Raw genomic sequence first — 18,665 nt, 5'->3', positions numbered from 1 at the left:
TAAAGAAAGCGTTTTGTCATTGTTGTGTTCCAGGGTTCCTGAGCACGGGTGACCAGGCCGCTAAAGGTAATTACGGCCTCCTGGATCAGATCCAGGCCTTGCGCTGGATCAGCGAGAACATTGGCTACTTTGGTGGTGATTCTAACCGCATCACAGTCTTCGGATCAGGCATCGGTGCTTCATGTGTGAGCCTGTTAACCCTGTCCCATCACTCAGAAGGTAAAGGAACATTCTGCTACTCTGAGATAAATCTCTAATCCTCAAAGTCTATCAGCAATCTATCTGTGGTAAATGAAAAGATTGAAAGAAAAAAAGAAGTCTTTGCTTTGTGCCAAATTCAACCATTAACATTTCCATTTGCCTGTAAGCACCTGTGAAGAAGTGTTAGATTCTTCAATGTGCTGTTTGCTCAAATCCGAATTTCTAATGGGCAAGCCTAATGGCATACACTCAAAATGTGCTGTGTTTTTATGGGTTTTTTATTTTTATTTTTTTTAACATGCTTACAGTCGCCTGTTGGCAGTTTGGTATAAAATGCTGCCAAAATGCTTTTAACTGATGCCAGCTATTATGGGTCGTTCTCTGAGTGAAAATTGCAAGCAGACCGTGAAAATTAACACACGGTGTTAGGTATTTATGTAGTCATAAAGTCGTGACAGTTTTTCACTGGATTTTTATCAAGGTTGTATGGATTGTCATGGCACTGTAGTGCTTCGCTGTGTTCGATATAAACCAAGGCCACATGTTTTTGGAGGTGTCATGATTACTGGTTTAATTTCAGTTATGGGAAATTCCTTTTGCACAGGGTTTTTATTACTGGCACTTTATTCTGGAATAAAACTAATTGTGAATTGCCACATGTGAGCATGTTAGCTACAATTGGCCTTCAGTTTTTATTGCATTACATATGTATGAGTTTTAGGCCTAAGTGTTTAAACAGAATAAAAAGCTTCATTGTGAACACTATAAGACTAGTGCATAGTTTAAAGTTTGGGATGCAGCAAAATGTCTGTTATTTTACATTAATGTTATCCTGGTGTTCATTTATAGTACATGTTCAGATAACTACCACTTGACCTGATAACTATAGACTGCTGACAGCTGCTTTAAAGGACATCAAAGTAACCCACAGTCTCTGTATTTCTATACTGAAAGAAGATGGAGGCTCAAACTGAAATGAGGTCATTTTGACAATATCACTCTGCTTCTTATTATGAAACATTTTCTGTGCTCCTCCAATGCATTTTGCATCAAAGCGTTACTAATTGCCTTGATTTCCTTAAATGAATATGACTGCTTTTGGATTTATATTCCATCTATTTTATTATTTCCTAGCCATAAATTTTTTATTCATACACCACCATGCCATGCTTGGTGTAGCGTGGTACTATACAGCCACCTCGACCCGCTCTCTTTCCCTTTTCAGTAAATTGGATATTACTGATGCTGATATTTCCCTTGAATAGAAATGTGTGCCCTGCTTGGCTTGATGAGATTAAAAAAAAAAAAAAAAAGGAGGTGCTGTATAAATTTCTGAGATCCTGGGAAATTGAAACAGGAAGCCCTCTGTCATGAAAAGGGGCTCTGGTAGCGAGTGCTACCAATATCAATCAGAAATCTCAACGTTCATCCTTAAAGCTGTGATCTTAGTCATCAAATGAAGGATAGGGTGTGAAGTGGCCTGCCAAACAGGGCCAAAGTAGCTGAGAGGAATACCAAGCAAGTGAACGCCTGGGGTGTGCTCGCGTGTTCTAACCTTGTAGCAAGCAAAGACTCTGCAGCTACAACTTCAGCATAGGTTTTGGTTAGCATAATAAGCGATGCCGTGCGTGCTGCTATGAAGGTTTGAAGCGTGTCATAAATTCATAGAATGAGCAGACACGGAACGAGACTTGAAAATGCAAAGATTTTCATGACTACTTTGCAGCCGTGAGCAAAAACGAGCTAGTAATTTCTACTTTGTGTATACTGTATATCAGATTTGTGCAGCAGTGAAACTGTTAGTGAGTGTCAAAGATAATTGCTGAACTTCTTTCACTTAAATGTTATATAAACCTGAAAAAAAGAAAATACAGAATGTCATATTGTACCAGAAAAAAAAGGTGCATTCGAAGTATAATTACATGCATAACACCAGATGTGTTAACATGAGTTCATCATGACTGGGAGAGAGAGAGAGACAACCGCATCTGCGTTTTGAAAGAATGTGTGCAGGATATTTTGTAAGTGAAAGAAAAAGTGATTATTTCCCTTGCCTATGAAGACTTTTGGGACACAGTGTACATCAGATGAGGGGACATATATTCAATCAGAAATTATATGAAGCCCTGTTCACACCTGGCAACGTGATCCGTGATAGAGGTATGACTGGGTGTCTCAGTGTGTCTTTATACACACGCTAGTATACAGTATTTGACTGTTGGTCTGTTCTGACTGTCCAATCCCATATACCATGATCATCAACTGAAACCGCCAACAAAAGGACCATTTCTAATATATGACCAATTATATATTCTGGGAGTGATGAGCCATACTCTGCTAGATTCATCACACCAGTCTTATTGAACCTCCATGTACACTGACTGTAGCTTCTGGCTAGGAAAGACAAATAGCCAGAGAGATTTGATTGGTGGACTTTTCTAAACTAAGCAGTTGTCTAAAAGGTGGGGAAAAAACATGTCTTGTCAAATCTGTTTCAACTATAATAAAATTTTGCACCACCCAAATCATATCAGTGGTGGTCCTGTAGTGGTCCCTTTCCAATGGATGTGGTAGAGCGGAAGTTAATTTTAGCAGATATACCTTTTAATTATACCTGTGTACTTGCTTTACCTTATTTAGATACAAGATGTGTGTAGCTGTTAAACTGACAATTTTGTAGTTTGTAATTTTGACAGTTTGTATTCTCGTGGGCTTTGACTTGCAGTAGATTCTCTGCAAACTTGTACAAACTGCTGATGTTGATTTTTACCTGACCTCTTACAGTACTTCTTAATTAGACCCGGCACCAGCGGCAGTACACACAGACCCTCTGGTCCACATTAGGTTGCAGGTCATGTAGTACTTCGCCCTCTGAGGCTATTCCTCCCTTTCTTCCAGCGCTCAGATTAAATCTTCTCTTTTTTTTTTGACAACACCTTGATCCTCCTGCTTCTATTTGGTAATTCTGTGCTTCATGCATGTGCTTCTATTTCTCTAAGTAAAAAGTACCCTTTGTGACTTGTACAGCATCTAAAACAAGTGCTATTAAAAATGTAAGCTGCAACATTACAACGTTCTTAAAGCTAATTCATTATAAGGTTATGTTGGTCTTGTGAGATGCACTTCTTTTTATGTTAGAGATAATATTATTATTAAATACCATCCACAACAGAGCAAGATAACTGATAAAGGCGCCAGTAAGCCGATGATCAAGAGCTACCGCATTTATTTTCATCCCAACACGCAGGAATACACTTTTTCCTGAATCCCATCAGCAGCAAATACCATGGGTCAAATCAGCAAACAGAAAGCCAGGTTCAGTCACACAGAGCCATGTGGGTTGTGTGAGATTGAGGGCGCTGCTTGTTTGTCCAGTGTGTGTGTGTGCATGATGGTGTTAATGAGGCCACTGTGACCTGTCTCTTCCACACAGTGTGGCTCCTCAGCACACGTAACCCGCTGTTTCCAGCTTACAGGCCACTACATCACGTGACTCGTCATCCTTTGTCCACATTCTAGTTTAAAGGTAATAATCTGGCTCGTTTTATTTTTTTTTATGCCTGTGTTAAACCTTCATGCAAAGAACAAGAGTGTCAAGACAAAGAAGAGCACAAGTTCTATGTTTGATCTCAGCTTTTTCTTGGTATTGTAATCACATTGCCCTGATGAGAGGAACCAGGCTTAAATGGGTCATTAGTGGCAGGAACTGGAGGGTCGTATGTGACTTACTGCTTTAATGGGATTCAACAGATGCACCCGTACTGTCTGAGGAGATTGTGTCTCCTTTCTTTTTTCTTTTTTTCTAATTTTCCAAGCATCAGTGGCAAAATGGAAGCGGGGAGAGAATGAGAGAGCACTTCTCCAGGACATTAGATGTCTCATATGTTACTATCCATTTGGCATCATGGCTTGCTCTAATTGAGCACAGATATTTTTTTTTTCTTCCACTCTCTTCATAACGATTATGATGTTGAATGAGAGATGGCTCCAGCACACACCTCTGGAATACTAAACACCAGCAGGTTTAGCTGTACATGCTTATTAGGTCAGGGAGGATGTGGGCTACCAGCATTGCCAGTGAAGGTCGTTGCTATTTTTTCCCCTTTCCAGTAACTAATCAGCCTAAAAGCTCTGCTTGTGAGGAGGTGTCCCCCTTTTAATGGAATGCCTCATACATTAAGAACAGAAGGCCTAGTAGTTGGAAGAGTCCATGTGACCATGTCAGCTTTCATTTTTATTAAGACTTTAGGGTTATTGAGGACCATAAATGTGCCTGCTTGAACTGGGCTGGTTTTATTAGGAGGACGCTATGAGTGCAGTGAGCTTTGTGCCTTGAAGCACTTTAATGTCATTAAGAAAATGAGCCTCCTGTTAAAACACGGCCAATGTAAAGCTGGAGTTTAGTGTTTCAGATAGAAATGTCATGAAACACAATAGTGCATAGGAATACATTATGATGTAACGAAATAATCAATAATACTGCATACAACACATGAGTAACATACCTCAACGTAGCATGTTTTGTGCTATAAAGACGCAGTTGTTAAGTTTACAGTATTTGCAAAAGGACAGATGGAGAGGCTACAGTGGCAGTTCTGGAAGCATCTCCCCACGGGTTATAGCTTCAGCCTAGCTCCTAAATGAGATTATTTGCATTTAGTGTTTTGAGACCACTTTAAGGTACCTGGCATCATTCCCTCGGTTTTCTCTAATGCATATCGTAAAGTTAGGACATTTTTATACTCTTCTACTTGAAGATGCACACTCTTTAGGAAACACACTCTTTCTCTCTGAATTATTAAAATAAAGTTATCATTCAGGCTGTTATGTCGCTTTTCTCAATTCCTTCACGTTATCAGGACATACAGAAGTGTTGTTGTGTACACAATCAAGAATCGTATCGTTTTAATGATTTTCTGTAAACGGCATAAAATTGTTCACATTACTTGATTTGCATTTTGAGGCTTCTTTCTAGCTGACTACAACCTGGCTAAACTTTTGTACAAGAGCTGATTAAGAAAGCTCTTACAGAGCAATGGGAAATTGTATCAGTGGTATTTTTACACCTGACAGCCTGCATTTTCAGTAGAGCTGAGTGTGGTAAAGAGCACAAAAGCTTTCAGCCGAACATTCTACAACCTTCAGTCTCTGTATTTCCACCATACATTACTGCTGTCTAGGTGAGTTTCATGATGCAGGCTACAATGTCATGTTTAAATTGAAGCTACATGTACCTGGATCTTGCGATTGACCTAAAGCATGTGATGTGTTGTATACACACACACACACACACACACTACTAAATAATGCTTACCTACAATGTTAAGGGAAATCTTTGAGCCCAGGGCTGTTTTTTTCCAATTCTGGTGATATTGACTGCTTGTATGACCCCATTAAAAGTAGGTTAAAATGTATTGCACAAAGAAGTACAGGGGGGAGGAGACAAAACGCATCAGTACTCCTTCTCTAAGGCGACTGGTTGCGTTTGACCTATGGAAATTCTAAAGGTCTGCCATTCTCTGTTCTGGTCCGCTTCTTCTGAAAAGAAACCCGCAGGACTAAAGCCAGGCCAAGTTATAGATGGCTGCAGCTTGAGTAAACATTTCAAGATCGTACTTTATTATGCAGGTATCATAACAGCCTCCTATCGCTACAGCCGTGCCGCCAGTAAATGTCAACCGATATCATGGAAAGAAAAAATAAATAAATGTGAATCAAGCACTCCCTGTATAGTCACTGATTATTTTATTGAATAGCGCTAAAAGCCATTGTTGTGGAAATATCATATTCTCTGGCAAGAGAAAAATCTATTGTTGAATATCCTCATCTCAGAGGTGTCAGACTTATCCAGAGCTATGTTGGCTCGGCTTGTGTCTGCCTGCAAAGTAAAGCCTTCCAGGTTTTACGTCATGCTTTTTTGTTTATAGTTAATTTATTTAACAGGGACGGTTGTGGTAAACATTCTTACATACAATGCAGCACATGTAATGTGTATAGAACATCTGCCTGTAGCTAATTATGACAGAACTTGATTGTTCAGAAAGCACTATATCTGCAGTGGTCTGTTCATACATGGAATAATGCGATAATGCTGCAGTATCTCTCAGATTTCAATCCTGACCAAACCTGTCATGACAAAAAATATTTTTTTTTTGCACATGCACGAACCTGGAAAGATTACATTGTACTTTATCTCATATAAAATGCCTCGTAGAAATAACCCCAGATAATATACATCCTGTCTGAATGGGTGTTTTTCTAAAGCTTCCATTATATTCTGTTGAAGGTTGTTTTTTTTTCTGTTTAGTAAAAATACACTACAGGAAGCACAGAACATTGGAAACACGACAATAAAATATAGACAATGTTTAAAAGGATTTGGCAAAGAAGTGACGCTACTAATGATCAGTGCAAATTGTGCGGCCACAAGCTCTACCACAAGAGCATTAAATAAAGGTCAGAACTATCAGTTTGTATTAAAGTGAGGTTTAAGTAGTACACACTGAATTATTAGTGTGATTATTAGTGTGATGCATTGTAAAGACACTCCCATGTTTGTAACTTATACAGAGATTGCTTATCTGATGCGATTCGATCATAATTACTGCAGACGTCCTCCAGCAACATTACTTAACAGACACATGTCTAGAAATCTTCTCCCATTCCATCTGTTGTTACGATGAGAGGACAAGCTTCATACAAGCTGTTTGTACAATTATAGGTGATGATATAAAAAAAATATATATAATATAAAATGGAATAAATGTGTGCCTTATTATAATACTAATGGGTAGTTTTCTCTTAGACCAGCCTCAGTTCTCTGTTGGCATGGATTCAACTCTAGAAGCTGTTGTGTGTGGAAAAAAAATAGCAGATCACCCGTTTCTAAAATATTCCAACCAGTTTATTTCATCTCCATGGCAACCATCGTCTCCATTCTGATGTTTGATGTGAGCATTAACTGAAGATCATGACCTTATCTATATGCTTATTTTTGCATAGCACTGTTGCTACATGATTGTTTAATTGATTAATTGCATGAATGAGCAGGTGTACAAGCAATCAAAAGGTCTCTAGGGTTTACGCAGTGCTAGGAAAAATAAAAAGACGTGAGTGGCAAACAGAAACGTCTTGTTGATGAGAGAGGTCAGAGACGAATAGCCAGACTGGTTTGAGCTGACAGAAAATCTACTCAAATAACCAGTCTTTACAACTGTAGTGAGCAGAAGAGCATCTCGAAAAGCAAAACATGTCGATCCTTGAGGTAGATGTGTTACAATGAAGACCACATATATATATATATATATTTATATATATACATTTCTGGCATTATCCAGAGACTTTTTTTTATCTCTTTTTATACAACTGAGCACCTAACACCTAAGAGCTAAGGGCAGTGGCAGCTTGGTAGAACTCAGAACCTTCTGATCAGTTGCAATTATATATATATTGTGTTGCGAACCAAGTGCATCTCTTTATTGCCTCAATTTGGACATCTTACATTGGCTACCTCTAGCATAAAATTCCAAGTCACAAAGCACAAATCATCTCAAACCGATTCTATGAACTTGACAGTGAGTTCAGTGTATTTAATAGTCTCACCTATCACAGCATCTGAATCCAGTAAAGCATTTTTGGGATGTGGTAAAATGGGAGATATGCAGCATAAACGAGCAGCTGACAAATGTAGAAACCTTCTGGTCCAAAATCAGATAAAATCCATACATGAACATTTGAGGCTGCTCTGAGAAAATGGATTCTACCCAGTATAATAAAGTGTTGGGTGAGGGTGTATATACTTCTGTTACATTGCCCTGTTTGTATTTCTAGTGGAAGAGTATTCCATAGCTGTATGTGTTTAAAATGAAGATTAACCAAAGGCTGTTCTGAGTGCTTGAAGTCTACAGACGCCGCTTACTGTCAGCTCTGGCCTCAGCTGAAATTCCACCGATTTACATGCAACTTTTCCACTCACTTCTTCACAGACTGACACTCGGATGCTAGCTGTCTCGTCTGTTCCAATCCTGCTGCTTCCCTGCAAAGATAACAAGTGAACATACAGTATGTTGACTATAGGTCAATTCAACAAAGTTCTCATTCTAAGATTATGATAAATGCATTAGACTATTAAGAATATTAATTCTTCTTCTAGAATTGTTCTTCTCATTTCATGCTAGAAGTTGTTTTCCATGTACAGCTCATAGCATTTCAATTTCTAGAAAGAAGCTAACTTAAGCAAGCGAATAGGACACGAAAAATCTAACTTGAAATTGTAAAGAAATGTTTAGAAATAGGTTTCATAATCTCATATTTGTTTTATATAATCTCAAAACAAGATATGTTCTAGATATATTCATTTAATAATAATTTTAATTATAATTTTAATAATAATAATAATTTTTGCACTAGATGTCTCATTGATACAATGTCTTCAACTAGTTTTTTAAAATAATAAACATTTATTATGAAGACATTCAACATAAAGTCTCTAATTTACTTAGTACTATTTCAGTACCTTTTCTCTTTTGGTAAAAATGTTTAATGTTACCCCCAAAGAGTCAATGATAGTTTAATGAGCTCAAAATGAAGGGAATTAGTTTTTGTATGACAGAAACAGCAGTGAAGCATGAGCAGAAAGTGAAGATGCTGGCTGTCACTGTATGCAGATACTCTGTTATTGTCACAGCATAGAATACATGAAGAATAGGCTGTAATGGCAGATAAAAAATGAAAGAGTAAGGTGTATAGAGGAACCATATATCCTGGATGTGGTATAGCTCAAAACTCGGCTTCCTCAGAAACAACGCAGTGACAGATTGCCAGTCTGTGGGAGTATAGTTCATTCAGAGACTGTAGCCATCACTCTGCGGCACCCTTGCTGCAGCCGCTCGAGTCTATAAAGTGTAGTACAAAGAGCAGGAAGCAGCCGCTTTGTAGCACTCTTTCCCAGTGCTGTTACTGCAACAACTCTGCAGTGCGACTTTTAGTGCTTTCACACTTTAACTAATCTTATCACCTAGTTATTAAACCTGTGTATGAGCTGTACATGTTGTACTACAACAGGAAACACACTGGCATGTATACTGGCATGTAAGCAGGCTACTGTTTGAAACCTGAGCTCACCTTTTCATGGAGGTCTTTCACTCTATTAGAATAATAAAGAAGCTGATCAGTGTGTTCATGAATAGTGAAACCACAGGTGCTAGATTTAGGTCAGGTACAAAAAAGAAACTTAAAGAGTTGAATCTTTTGTATAATAATTACATTTAAACCCAGATTAAGATATCACTTGCTTTGAGGTGGGAATCGGAGGCTTTAGCGAGCACCAGCTCACCAAAATTGGAGAGTTGAATTTTTGGAAAAACAATGCTTGATCAGGGATACAGCTGTTCCTATTAAGGAAGCTGGCAAATATATATTCAAATAGACAAATTCACTAATCAAGTTTTCAGATACCCAATTAAGCGTATTAAGGTTGGTTTTTCCAGGACTTGGACTTGACTAGTCAAATTTGGTTTAAAAAGTTCTCTTAAAAAATTAATAAAGTAATAAAAATGAAGTATGTGCATTACCCATTATAGGCAAAAAAGAGAGACTGTTGACGATTGAAACATTGGCATTAATGTGAACTCTTCTTTGCTTTTATACATCTTCCAATAAACCCCCAAAAAATGTATTTCTGAGGAAATAAATAAAACTTTCTTCTCCTTCTACTTCTCCTTCTTCTTTTTCTTCTCCTTCTATGTACTGATTGAGGGACCATTTTCATAACCATAATACAAGGACACAACTATGGCATTTGATTGAGGCCTTGCAACATGTCAGCATGACAGATTGTTGTTGTTTATTTTCATGGCCAGTGGTGCAGGCAGTAAACCACCAAATAGCATAATTTAAAAAATCCACTGGGTCAGAATTAAAACTATTATTTAGAGGTGCAATTGGTTTATATTCAATTGACTTCTCATGTCAAAAACATTTGAGCAATTTAAGCTGCTCGGTTTGTATCCTGAGAAAACAAAAGGGGTAAAAAAAAAACACATCTGGCAACCCATACTGCTCAACATTGTATTGGTTTCCTATTTCAGTGTACATGGATATCAGTTTTTCACTGCAATCAAATCACTAGAGCTCACTCACCTATATCACTCGCCTTGATCACTCAAATTATAGGCAGTCTCAGGTTTTTTCTCCTACTCAGACAAACCAAAACAGTGAAGAAACACAGCAGGGTTTAATTTAAGCAGACTAAACAATGTATATGAAAAATTAGCTGACAGAACTTTTTTTTTTTTTTTTTTTTTTTTGGTGTTCACTCATGTTTCTCCAAGACTCATCTCTGCAAGTGCAAGACAATCAGTGATGGTATTTAATTACTTTTCTGAGACATTTTATTATTTCTGTTATTATGCGCAATGCTTAATGACACGGCAACTTAGCAGCTACAGCAGCGGTGACAGAAACTGTGAACAGCCACAAGTAAGAAAAGGTCTTGAAATTTTAATTCTCTTTTCTTCCATCTGCTTTTAAACAGGGTCCCCAGGGATAGTAATATTAAACATTCTGACCAGAGTGGGTGCAAAAGTGCTGCTCTGCTCTTGTCACATGTCCTGTTGAACCATTTCACTCAGGCCAGGGCAGGTGCATTAATTTGATATAAGATGACAATAACGGCTGTGCAAGAATAAGTAGAAATTGGCTCACCCTTAACCAAAATCATAGTTATATGCCACTGTTATGTGTGTAAATTATGCTTTCCTCCAGAGTAACACAGATCCCTACTGTAATTTGTCCCTAAAAATGTATTTCCTTAGTGATAGACACTCATTTATTATAGCTATTTTAAGGCATGTTGGATTTTGCCAGCAATTTAAGGCAAACATTCGTGACCATTCTCAAGGTTTTCAGAACATATAATGCTAATCTTTCTACTGGCTGACCGCTTTGCTGGACAGCTGTTCACTTCAGTTCAACACTTTTTAACATGTGAAAACAGCAAGAAACATTGGCACATGGCTACAGATAATTAAACCTCACAAGTACGAGATACAACAGCAGCTATGAAAGCAGCTGCCAGAGGTTATAAATGGCTTTGAACGAGCCATGAATGGATTATTCTGCAGTGTCATCTTTACTTTACAAATTAAGTAATCACCTATATTGAAGAAGAGCTGAGGGAATGCATGGCGTATTATTGCAACAATCCAGTAGCAATATTTATTGCTTCGATATTATTCCCCATGCTTGTTATATGTGAGCGTTAATTTGTGGTTGTCTTCAAATAGGTTTGCCTCTGGAGCTTATCTCTTTACAGCGTCTTACTCGTAGCCCACATTCGGTGCTGAAGTACACATTTCTGTCTGGTTCCTTCTGAGGCGGCACCTTTCCTCACCGCTCTCATTCTGCAGCCTCCTCCACACTTCTCTCCATCTCTCTTTCTCATGTCCCATGTGAGAGAGCAGCTTCTGTGAAAAGCATCCATTATGGCTAGATGCATAGTCGCCTGTGTTGTGAGCGAGGGAGCTGGCACTCCTCAATGCCCACCTGCACAGGAAGCCCAAACACTAAGAGCGTGACAGCTGAATACCCCATTCCTCCCCTTCCAATCCCCCCTCCTCCTTTGCCTCGCCGTTCGTGTCAACCGGCTCTTTGTCTGCATCTGATAACATCAAACATGACCAAAAGAAGACCGTTCTGGTTAGAGAGTTAAAAGAACCCAACACTATCCATCCCTCTGTGTCTCTTTTGTGGAAAAAAACCCAAACATTAAGGACCAATATTCAAACAATTCAAACGGACCTAGGATATAATTTTGAGGGTCTCCAATATTCTAGCACTACTCCATCCACCCAGACTAGACTAATAAACGGGATAAACCACGCAGGACATACTTTTATAGGAAAATAATCCTGTGCTTAGAGGTGTATTATTCCTCTATTACCATAGCAGTATTGTGATTTTTAATTTTAAGAAACATTGCTTTATGCTTTTTACACAGCAAACAAGACAGCATAAATTCCTCTGTTTTAAAAACTTTTACATGGTGGAAAAACTTATTGACCTTTTCAAAGCACAGATATGGATTAAGGGAAAGCATATGAATATTAACGTGTCATTTGAATGAAAAAAATGAGAAATTAATCCACAGCTTCAGAATTTAGAATTCGACAGTGATTTCGGTATAATAGCTAATTTACAGGGAAATGGTTGATTAGATTAGATTAGATTAGATTAGATTAGATTAGATTAGATTAGATTAGATTAGATTAGATTAGATTAGATTAGATTAGATTAGATTCACCTTTATTGTCAATGTGCAGAATACAAGCACAAAGCCAAGGAAAAGCATCAATACATTTACGGTAGTATGACATTACTTAGCAGCCAGTGAACGAGTTCACATGTGTAATCTGTTTCATTAACAGCGGAATAGATGTTATGAGGTCTCCTGTGTGGATTCGGCTGATGAAACTAGGGCATGTTGAATATTCTTTCTTTTTTTTTCCCCTAGTAAGAGCTGCAAACCATCATGACCTGCTCTCTTTCCCATTGGTCTCAGCCCTGTTTTCTTCCATACAGAAAAAACTACACCCATCAACCAAATCATCAGCCTGAATCACAGTGTGTTCTCACATTGTAGAGCTGCACCTAGAGACGTGGGCTTTGGCACTCTGCTCCACTTTTAAATTCACACTGAACGAGCTGTTGTTTCTCTCCTTCTCTCTATCTATCTCTCTTTCCCTCTCTCTCTCTCTCTCTCTCTCTCTCTCTCTCGTGGATGCAAGCTCTTCTCTCTCTCTCGCTCTTGCTTTTCTCTTCCTTTCTTTTTCCCCATTCACCATTGCCATTAAAATTACCTGAGCAGTTCTCTTCTCATGCTATTTTCACTCAAGTGCTCTTCAGCTCCCTCACAGATAAGGGATGATATTTCTTTCTCATTATTGGTCATTGCTTATGATTAACAAATATTCATGGAAAAACAAAGACCCCTCCGTTTTGCGACATCATCTCAGCCTAATGAAAATAATTTGAGTCAGGACAGAAAAAAATGGGTGTTTTTTTCCCTCCCAAAAAAATAAAAAATAAAAAATGTAAAAAAAAAAAAAAAACCCAAGCCAATTTCTTGAGCTGTGGGTTTCTGTGGTGCACACGGTAGACTAAATCGTGTCATGTGGAGCAGCTCTGATGTGTTGCGACCTGTGGAGGGTATACCATCTGGACTATTAAAACCTGAGGAACATGGCTGCTATAAAGCACAAAACAGGGCGTTTGCTTTTGTTGCACACCAGCATTCTGCAAAATGAATGCTGTGTTCATTGCAGAGAGGGCTGTTAGTGCTCGAGTAAATCCCAAACGGAGGAAACTTCCATAAACATGCTGAGTAGCAAAAACTATACATACAAAAGAACAAAAAACCAGTGCAATGCCTGCTTGACAAAAGCGTAAATCTTAAGCCCCCAAGTGTGCAGTGTTGCAGAAGATTTTTAGCTTGGGAAAAGATATCAAGTTTAACAATTAAATATCTAGAGCAATGAAATATACGGATTGTTCTAGAACAATTGCAGGTGAAATATATGGATTGCTCCAGAACTAGGCTAAATATATGAATATACAAAGCAGAGTATATATGGAATACATATGTTCCAAAACAACCTTGTTCCAGAACATATCCTTGTTGCAAATATGGATTATTTCAGAACAGCTGAGTGATCAGAATCAGTAATACAATATACGAGTTGTTCTAGAGCAGCTAAACTCCAGGAGACGTCTTTTTATATTGTTTAATTTGTCAGAAACCAAAATGGAAGAAATGGCAGAAACCTTCCTGGGGTTGTTGTTGCAAGTGTTTTTGAAAGTCAGATATTAAATATTCTATGTATATTGTATAAAAGCCTGCAAATGTTTTTGAGTAATTCTGTTTCTTCAGGAATATTAAAGAAGTCTTCTCTAACACATAGCCAAAGAAAACATGTAGCGCCACAAGATCTTTTATTTATTTGTTTTTTTCTTTTTCTTTTTTTTTTTTTTTATCAATTAAGGAAAATAATTCATCAAAATGTTGCTATTAACATGCCTCATCAAATATGAAGAGAAAAACCTTCCAATTAAACAAAAACAACAGGACCACATGTTTGGACCATATGATTTTCGACATTGACTCGTTGCTGTCAGATTTCTGCTCACGAGAGCGGTGACAGATGCTGTAACGGTTAGTAAACACCTGTCACATGTTAAAAACATCATCGTCCATCATGAAAAATTCACATATTACTCACCTGGAAAATAGAGGCTTTCTTCCATATATCTGAACAAGTCATGAACAGATCATGTACTCACGCAGCAAGTGGGTTTTAATTAAAAAAAAAAAAGAGAGACATGTAATAAAAACAGATGCATTCTATTCAGATTAACAGCTAATTTCTCTTTGGCTCAGGCTATTAATGTAATGATGTGGGGGGGGCAGTCCTCATGTGGGAATAATAACAGCTGAAAGCAATGGCAATGTAATATTCCACTGCCAAAGCTTCACACGTTCTTCTTTAACCTTTAACAACCTAAAATGTCTGTACTTCTCATCCAGTTACCGTTTCCATAATGCGATTGCTTTGGTGCTTCACTGGCTATTACCTTGTAGCAGTTGACTAGAAGCAGTTAAGGTTCTTTTTAGCTTTTTTAAGGCTTTTTTTCTTTGGCTCAGCCTTGACTTGACGGCAAGTGATATTATCTTGAATGTAGTCAAATTTATCTACTATTTCTTCCTATAAGATGTTTAAAGCTATTTCTAGGCATATTTTACCATTTTTGAGCTTTATATTGCATTTACAGCATTTGGCAGATGTCCTTACACAGAGCGACTTACAACTCATTTATACAACTGAGCACTTGAGGGTAAGGGCTTTGCTCAAGGGCCCGGGAGCAGCAGCTTGTCAGTGATGGGATTTAAACACACAACCTTCCAATCAGTAGCCCAGCATCGTAACTACTGAGCTATCACTTCCCTCTGAGTGGCCCACTGAGCTACCACTTATATTTTCTTATACTACTGACAGATCATTTTGCTTCTTTTCAAAAAATTGATGCTTGAAGAATAAGAAAAATAATCTGCCAATCGTACACGAAAATGTAATGCTTAAAAAAAGTAATATATGTCTAAAATAGGTTCAGTAATCTGAAATCTGCTTTCTAGCAATCTTTTAATATAAAATACTAGACTGTATTTGAGATATTATAACATCCTAAGATGTCATTTTTTGCAGTGCTTGCGTACGAGCTGCTGGATGTGATAATTGGCTTAAAAATATCTGTAATAGTTAGTTTACCTTCTTTGTGCAACTTCTTGCACATGCAGGCTCCTATGCAACGGCTGAATTGAAGTAATACATGGTATAGTCATTCACGTTCTTTCTAGTAACAGTCTATCCAGAGCATCCCATTGGTTGGAAGTGGTGTGCAGAAAAATTTCTTTGACAAAGGTGAATATATTTATTACTAAACCAAAAATTTGTGGACACCTGAACATCACACCCGGATGTGCTTGTTGAACACCCCGTTGTAGATTTATTCCCCCTTTGCTAACCTCCACTCTTCTTGGAAGGCTTTCCAGTAGATTTTGGATCATAGCTTTGGGGATTTGCTCATTCAACTACAAGAGCATTAGTGAGATCTGGCACTGATGTTGGGCGAGAAAGCCTAGGACTTAGTTGGCATTTCAGATTATCTCAAAATTGTTCAGTGGGTCAAGGTCAGGTGTTGTGTAGTACACTCGAGGTCTTTCACTCCAGCCTTGGCACATCACATCTTCATAGAGCTCGCTTTGTGCAGAGGGGCATTGTCAGGCTGGAGCAGATATGGGACTCTTTCTGCCAGTGAAGGGAAATGTGAATACTACAGCATACAAACACATTTTCACATAACTGTTTACTTCCTTTTATACAACTTTGTGGCTGCTGTTTGGAGAAGGCCCACATATAGGAGTGATATATTTGCTATTGCCTACGGTGCGATTTCATTTCCTCTCTATCTTTATTTTTTAGATATTCAGTATCACATACAAAATGACACAGAACATTTTTTTTTTTTTTGAAAAACCCCGAATTCAGGTGACTTACTAAGCAAGCTGTTCAGATTGAAACAAGCTGCTTATGCTGAATCTTATCAACGTGTATAATGAACCAAATGGTTTGTGACAGTTTTTTTTTAGCTTTGGAATTTAGGTAAGAATAATGAATGTTAAAGGCTACATTTGAAGAAAAAAAGTTAAGTATAATAAATATATGTTAATGTTAAGTATAATAAATATAAATATACTAAAAAGCTCTTAGCTGTTGTAGAAATGAAGCTTTTCCATACCTCAGAGGCCTCCATGTACAACCCCTTCAGAAAGCAAATAATGTATAATTAATACCAAACGTCTAGAAAACGTCTCCTATTTTAGGAGTGTATGTGATGTACGTTTAAATGGATTTTGAATTCAAAGTAATACAATCTGCTGAAAATGAACAGATCCATATGCTACACCAAGAGACGGCGTGTACTTATATAGTTAGTTAGAAACTTCATTGTACCAGTTGGGAAATTATTTTCTCCCTAAGGAAACATTAACAAACAAGACACAGTCTCACTCAAAATGTCTTGCTATAACATGAGCACCTAGCAAATTTAGACGCACCAGCACTTATTAGTTGTCTGAATGCCATTGCATTGTATCTAGAGGAATTTCTTTCTTATTCTTATATTTTTTCTCATCATCCAATGTGATGCATTCGGTTCAGAGAAATAAGATTTTTTGGAACACTACTTCATTGAAGGAGTAATGTGTTTGAGTAGTGTCATGATTGTTGCACAGGGTAAAATGTGTCCTTTTTCTGAACCCCTGTTCCCCAAAATATCTGTGGACAGCCCCATCTCATTACATGCCACTGTGAGTAATTAATGCTCAAATGCAGCTTGGCCTTGTATCTGTATGTGCAGCTACAGCTGGTGTCTGGAGTGAAAGAGCCAGGAACCTTCCTACAGAGAGCAGCAGGCCATTAGATATGGACAATTTTTTTCATACATTTGTTTATCAGATTCACACTGAGCAGAAGAGCTAGCTGTCTCAGTCAGATAGACACACGTAGGCGCTCCCCTGAGCGTTCCAGGACTCCTCTGAATCGGTAAAGGCTTCATTAGCCACAACCAGCTTCTCTGCAGAAGGAACATCTGTTTGCTAACTGCTAGCGTCGTTACCCAGCCCTCTCCGTCTGCCTTATTGCCGGCATGGTCCCATGTCTGTTAATAGAATCCTCATTAGGAGGCTGCTTCTTGATGGAGAACAGTGCAAGTGCATGGCAAAATTCTCCCACTGGTGTCTATCATGACAAGAGCGCCTAACTATGATTTTGCTCAAAGACCACTGAAATAAACCCAACTCGACCCCAGTTGGAAGTGAATGGGTTGGCTTCTACCCCTCCGCAGAGAGTTTTGTCAGCTTAGCTGTGTCTGTGTCAGCAACGATTCACTCCTGTTAGGTACCAAGACGCACAGTAGCTCCGATCTAAAGATAATAGGCTCTGACCAGAAACAACACTTGCTCCCTCCATGACTCCTCGGCAGCAAGGTCAGAGCTTTTTTCTTTTTTTTCACAGCTTACTTCAGGCGCACGGTGAGTGGAGTCGCTCGAGCATTGCCACAATCGCACCGCAATTTGATGAGAGCCAGAGCAAAGTCAATTTCTCAGTGTCACAACTGATAAAACTCAGATGCAAACTGACCAAATGGGGCATACCAAAGAGGGAGCTCGGGATGTGCAATCGCAACACTGCGGGATCAACAGCATATGTGGCTGTTTGTTAGCAAGGCTAAAAAAAAATCTTTTAGGCTGAAATATCAAGAGGTCAAAGAGCTCACTGAAAGGCAATTAGCCTTATTACCTGGTGTGCTCAGCCGTCAGCTTCATTGGGAATCAAGCGGCCACTGCTGGGGTTTAGGTGGATAATTGTTAAAGCCAGGTGGGAGCTGGGTGTTGTTTTCATGCCCTGTCATAATAATAGGAGCACTGGATGGGCGGATAATCACATAGAAAGCTCACCTGCCCATACCTTTATCTAGTCTAGCCCCAGAGGTGTTAAGCATGATGAATCTCCCCATCAATCTCTTGCTCTTCCCACCTCTCTCTCGCTCTGTCTGTCTGCAAGGGCATTCGGTCTAGCCTGGCATGAGCGTGTGTTCCCTTGAGCTGAGCAGCTCAGCTGTTCACGCTGTCCACCCCGTTTGAATGCAGACTCTTGGGAAATCTATACTGCTACAGATGTGTGCCCAGTGGCTGCTATAAAGACAGAGAGGACAGGAGGTATGAAAAGCAAAAATAAAAAATAAAGAGCCAAAATGCATGCTATCAGGGGAAAGGAGAGGAAAGGAAAGGAAAGCAAACAAAATCTCCCAGCTCTTTCTGAGCTGTAATCATTTATGGGTCCCATCCCACC

General features: G+C 38.6%; 1 protein-coding gene across 2 annotated transcripts in view; it reads left to right on the top strand.

The window, feature by feature from the left end:
* Positions 1-18,665, top strand: part of nlgn3a (neuroligin 3a) — a 148,550-nt gene that overhangs the window by 92,127 nt on the left and 37,758 nt on the right. For both annotated transcript variants that reach the window (XM_058397726.1, XM_058397727.1), the window contains one exon: positions 34-219. In XM_058397726.1, coding sequence (XP_058253709.1) covers positions 34-219 — 186 coding nt within the window. The remainder of the gene's footprint in view (positions 1-33; positions 220-18,665) is intronic.

This window comes from Hemibagrus wyckioides, linkage group LG08 (assembly GCF_019097595.1).
Source record: "Hemibagrus wyckioides isolate EC202008001 linkage group LG08, SWU_Hwy_1.0, whole genome shotgun sequence".
NCBI lineage: Eukaryota > Metazoa > Chordata > Actinopteri > Siluriformes > Bagridae > Hemibagrus > Hemibagrus wyckioides.
This window is presented reverse-complemented; position numbering and strand designations above follow the sequence as displayed.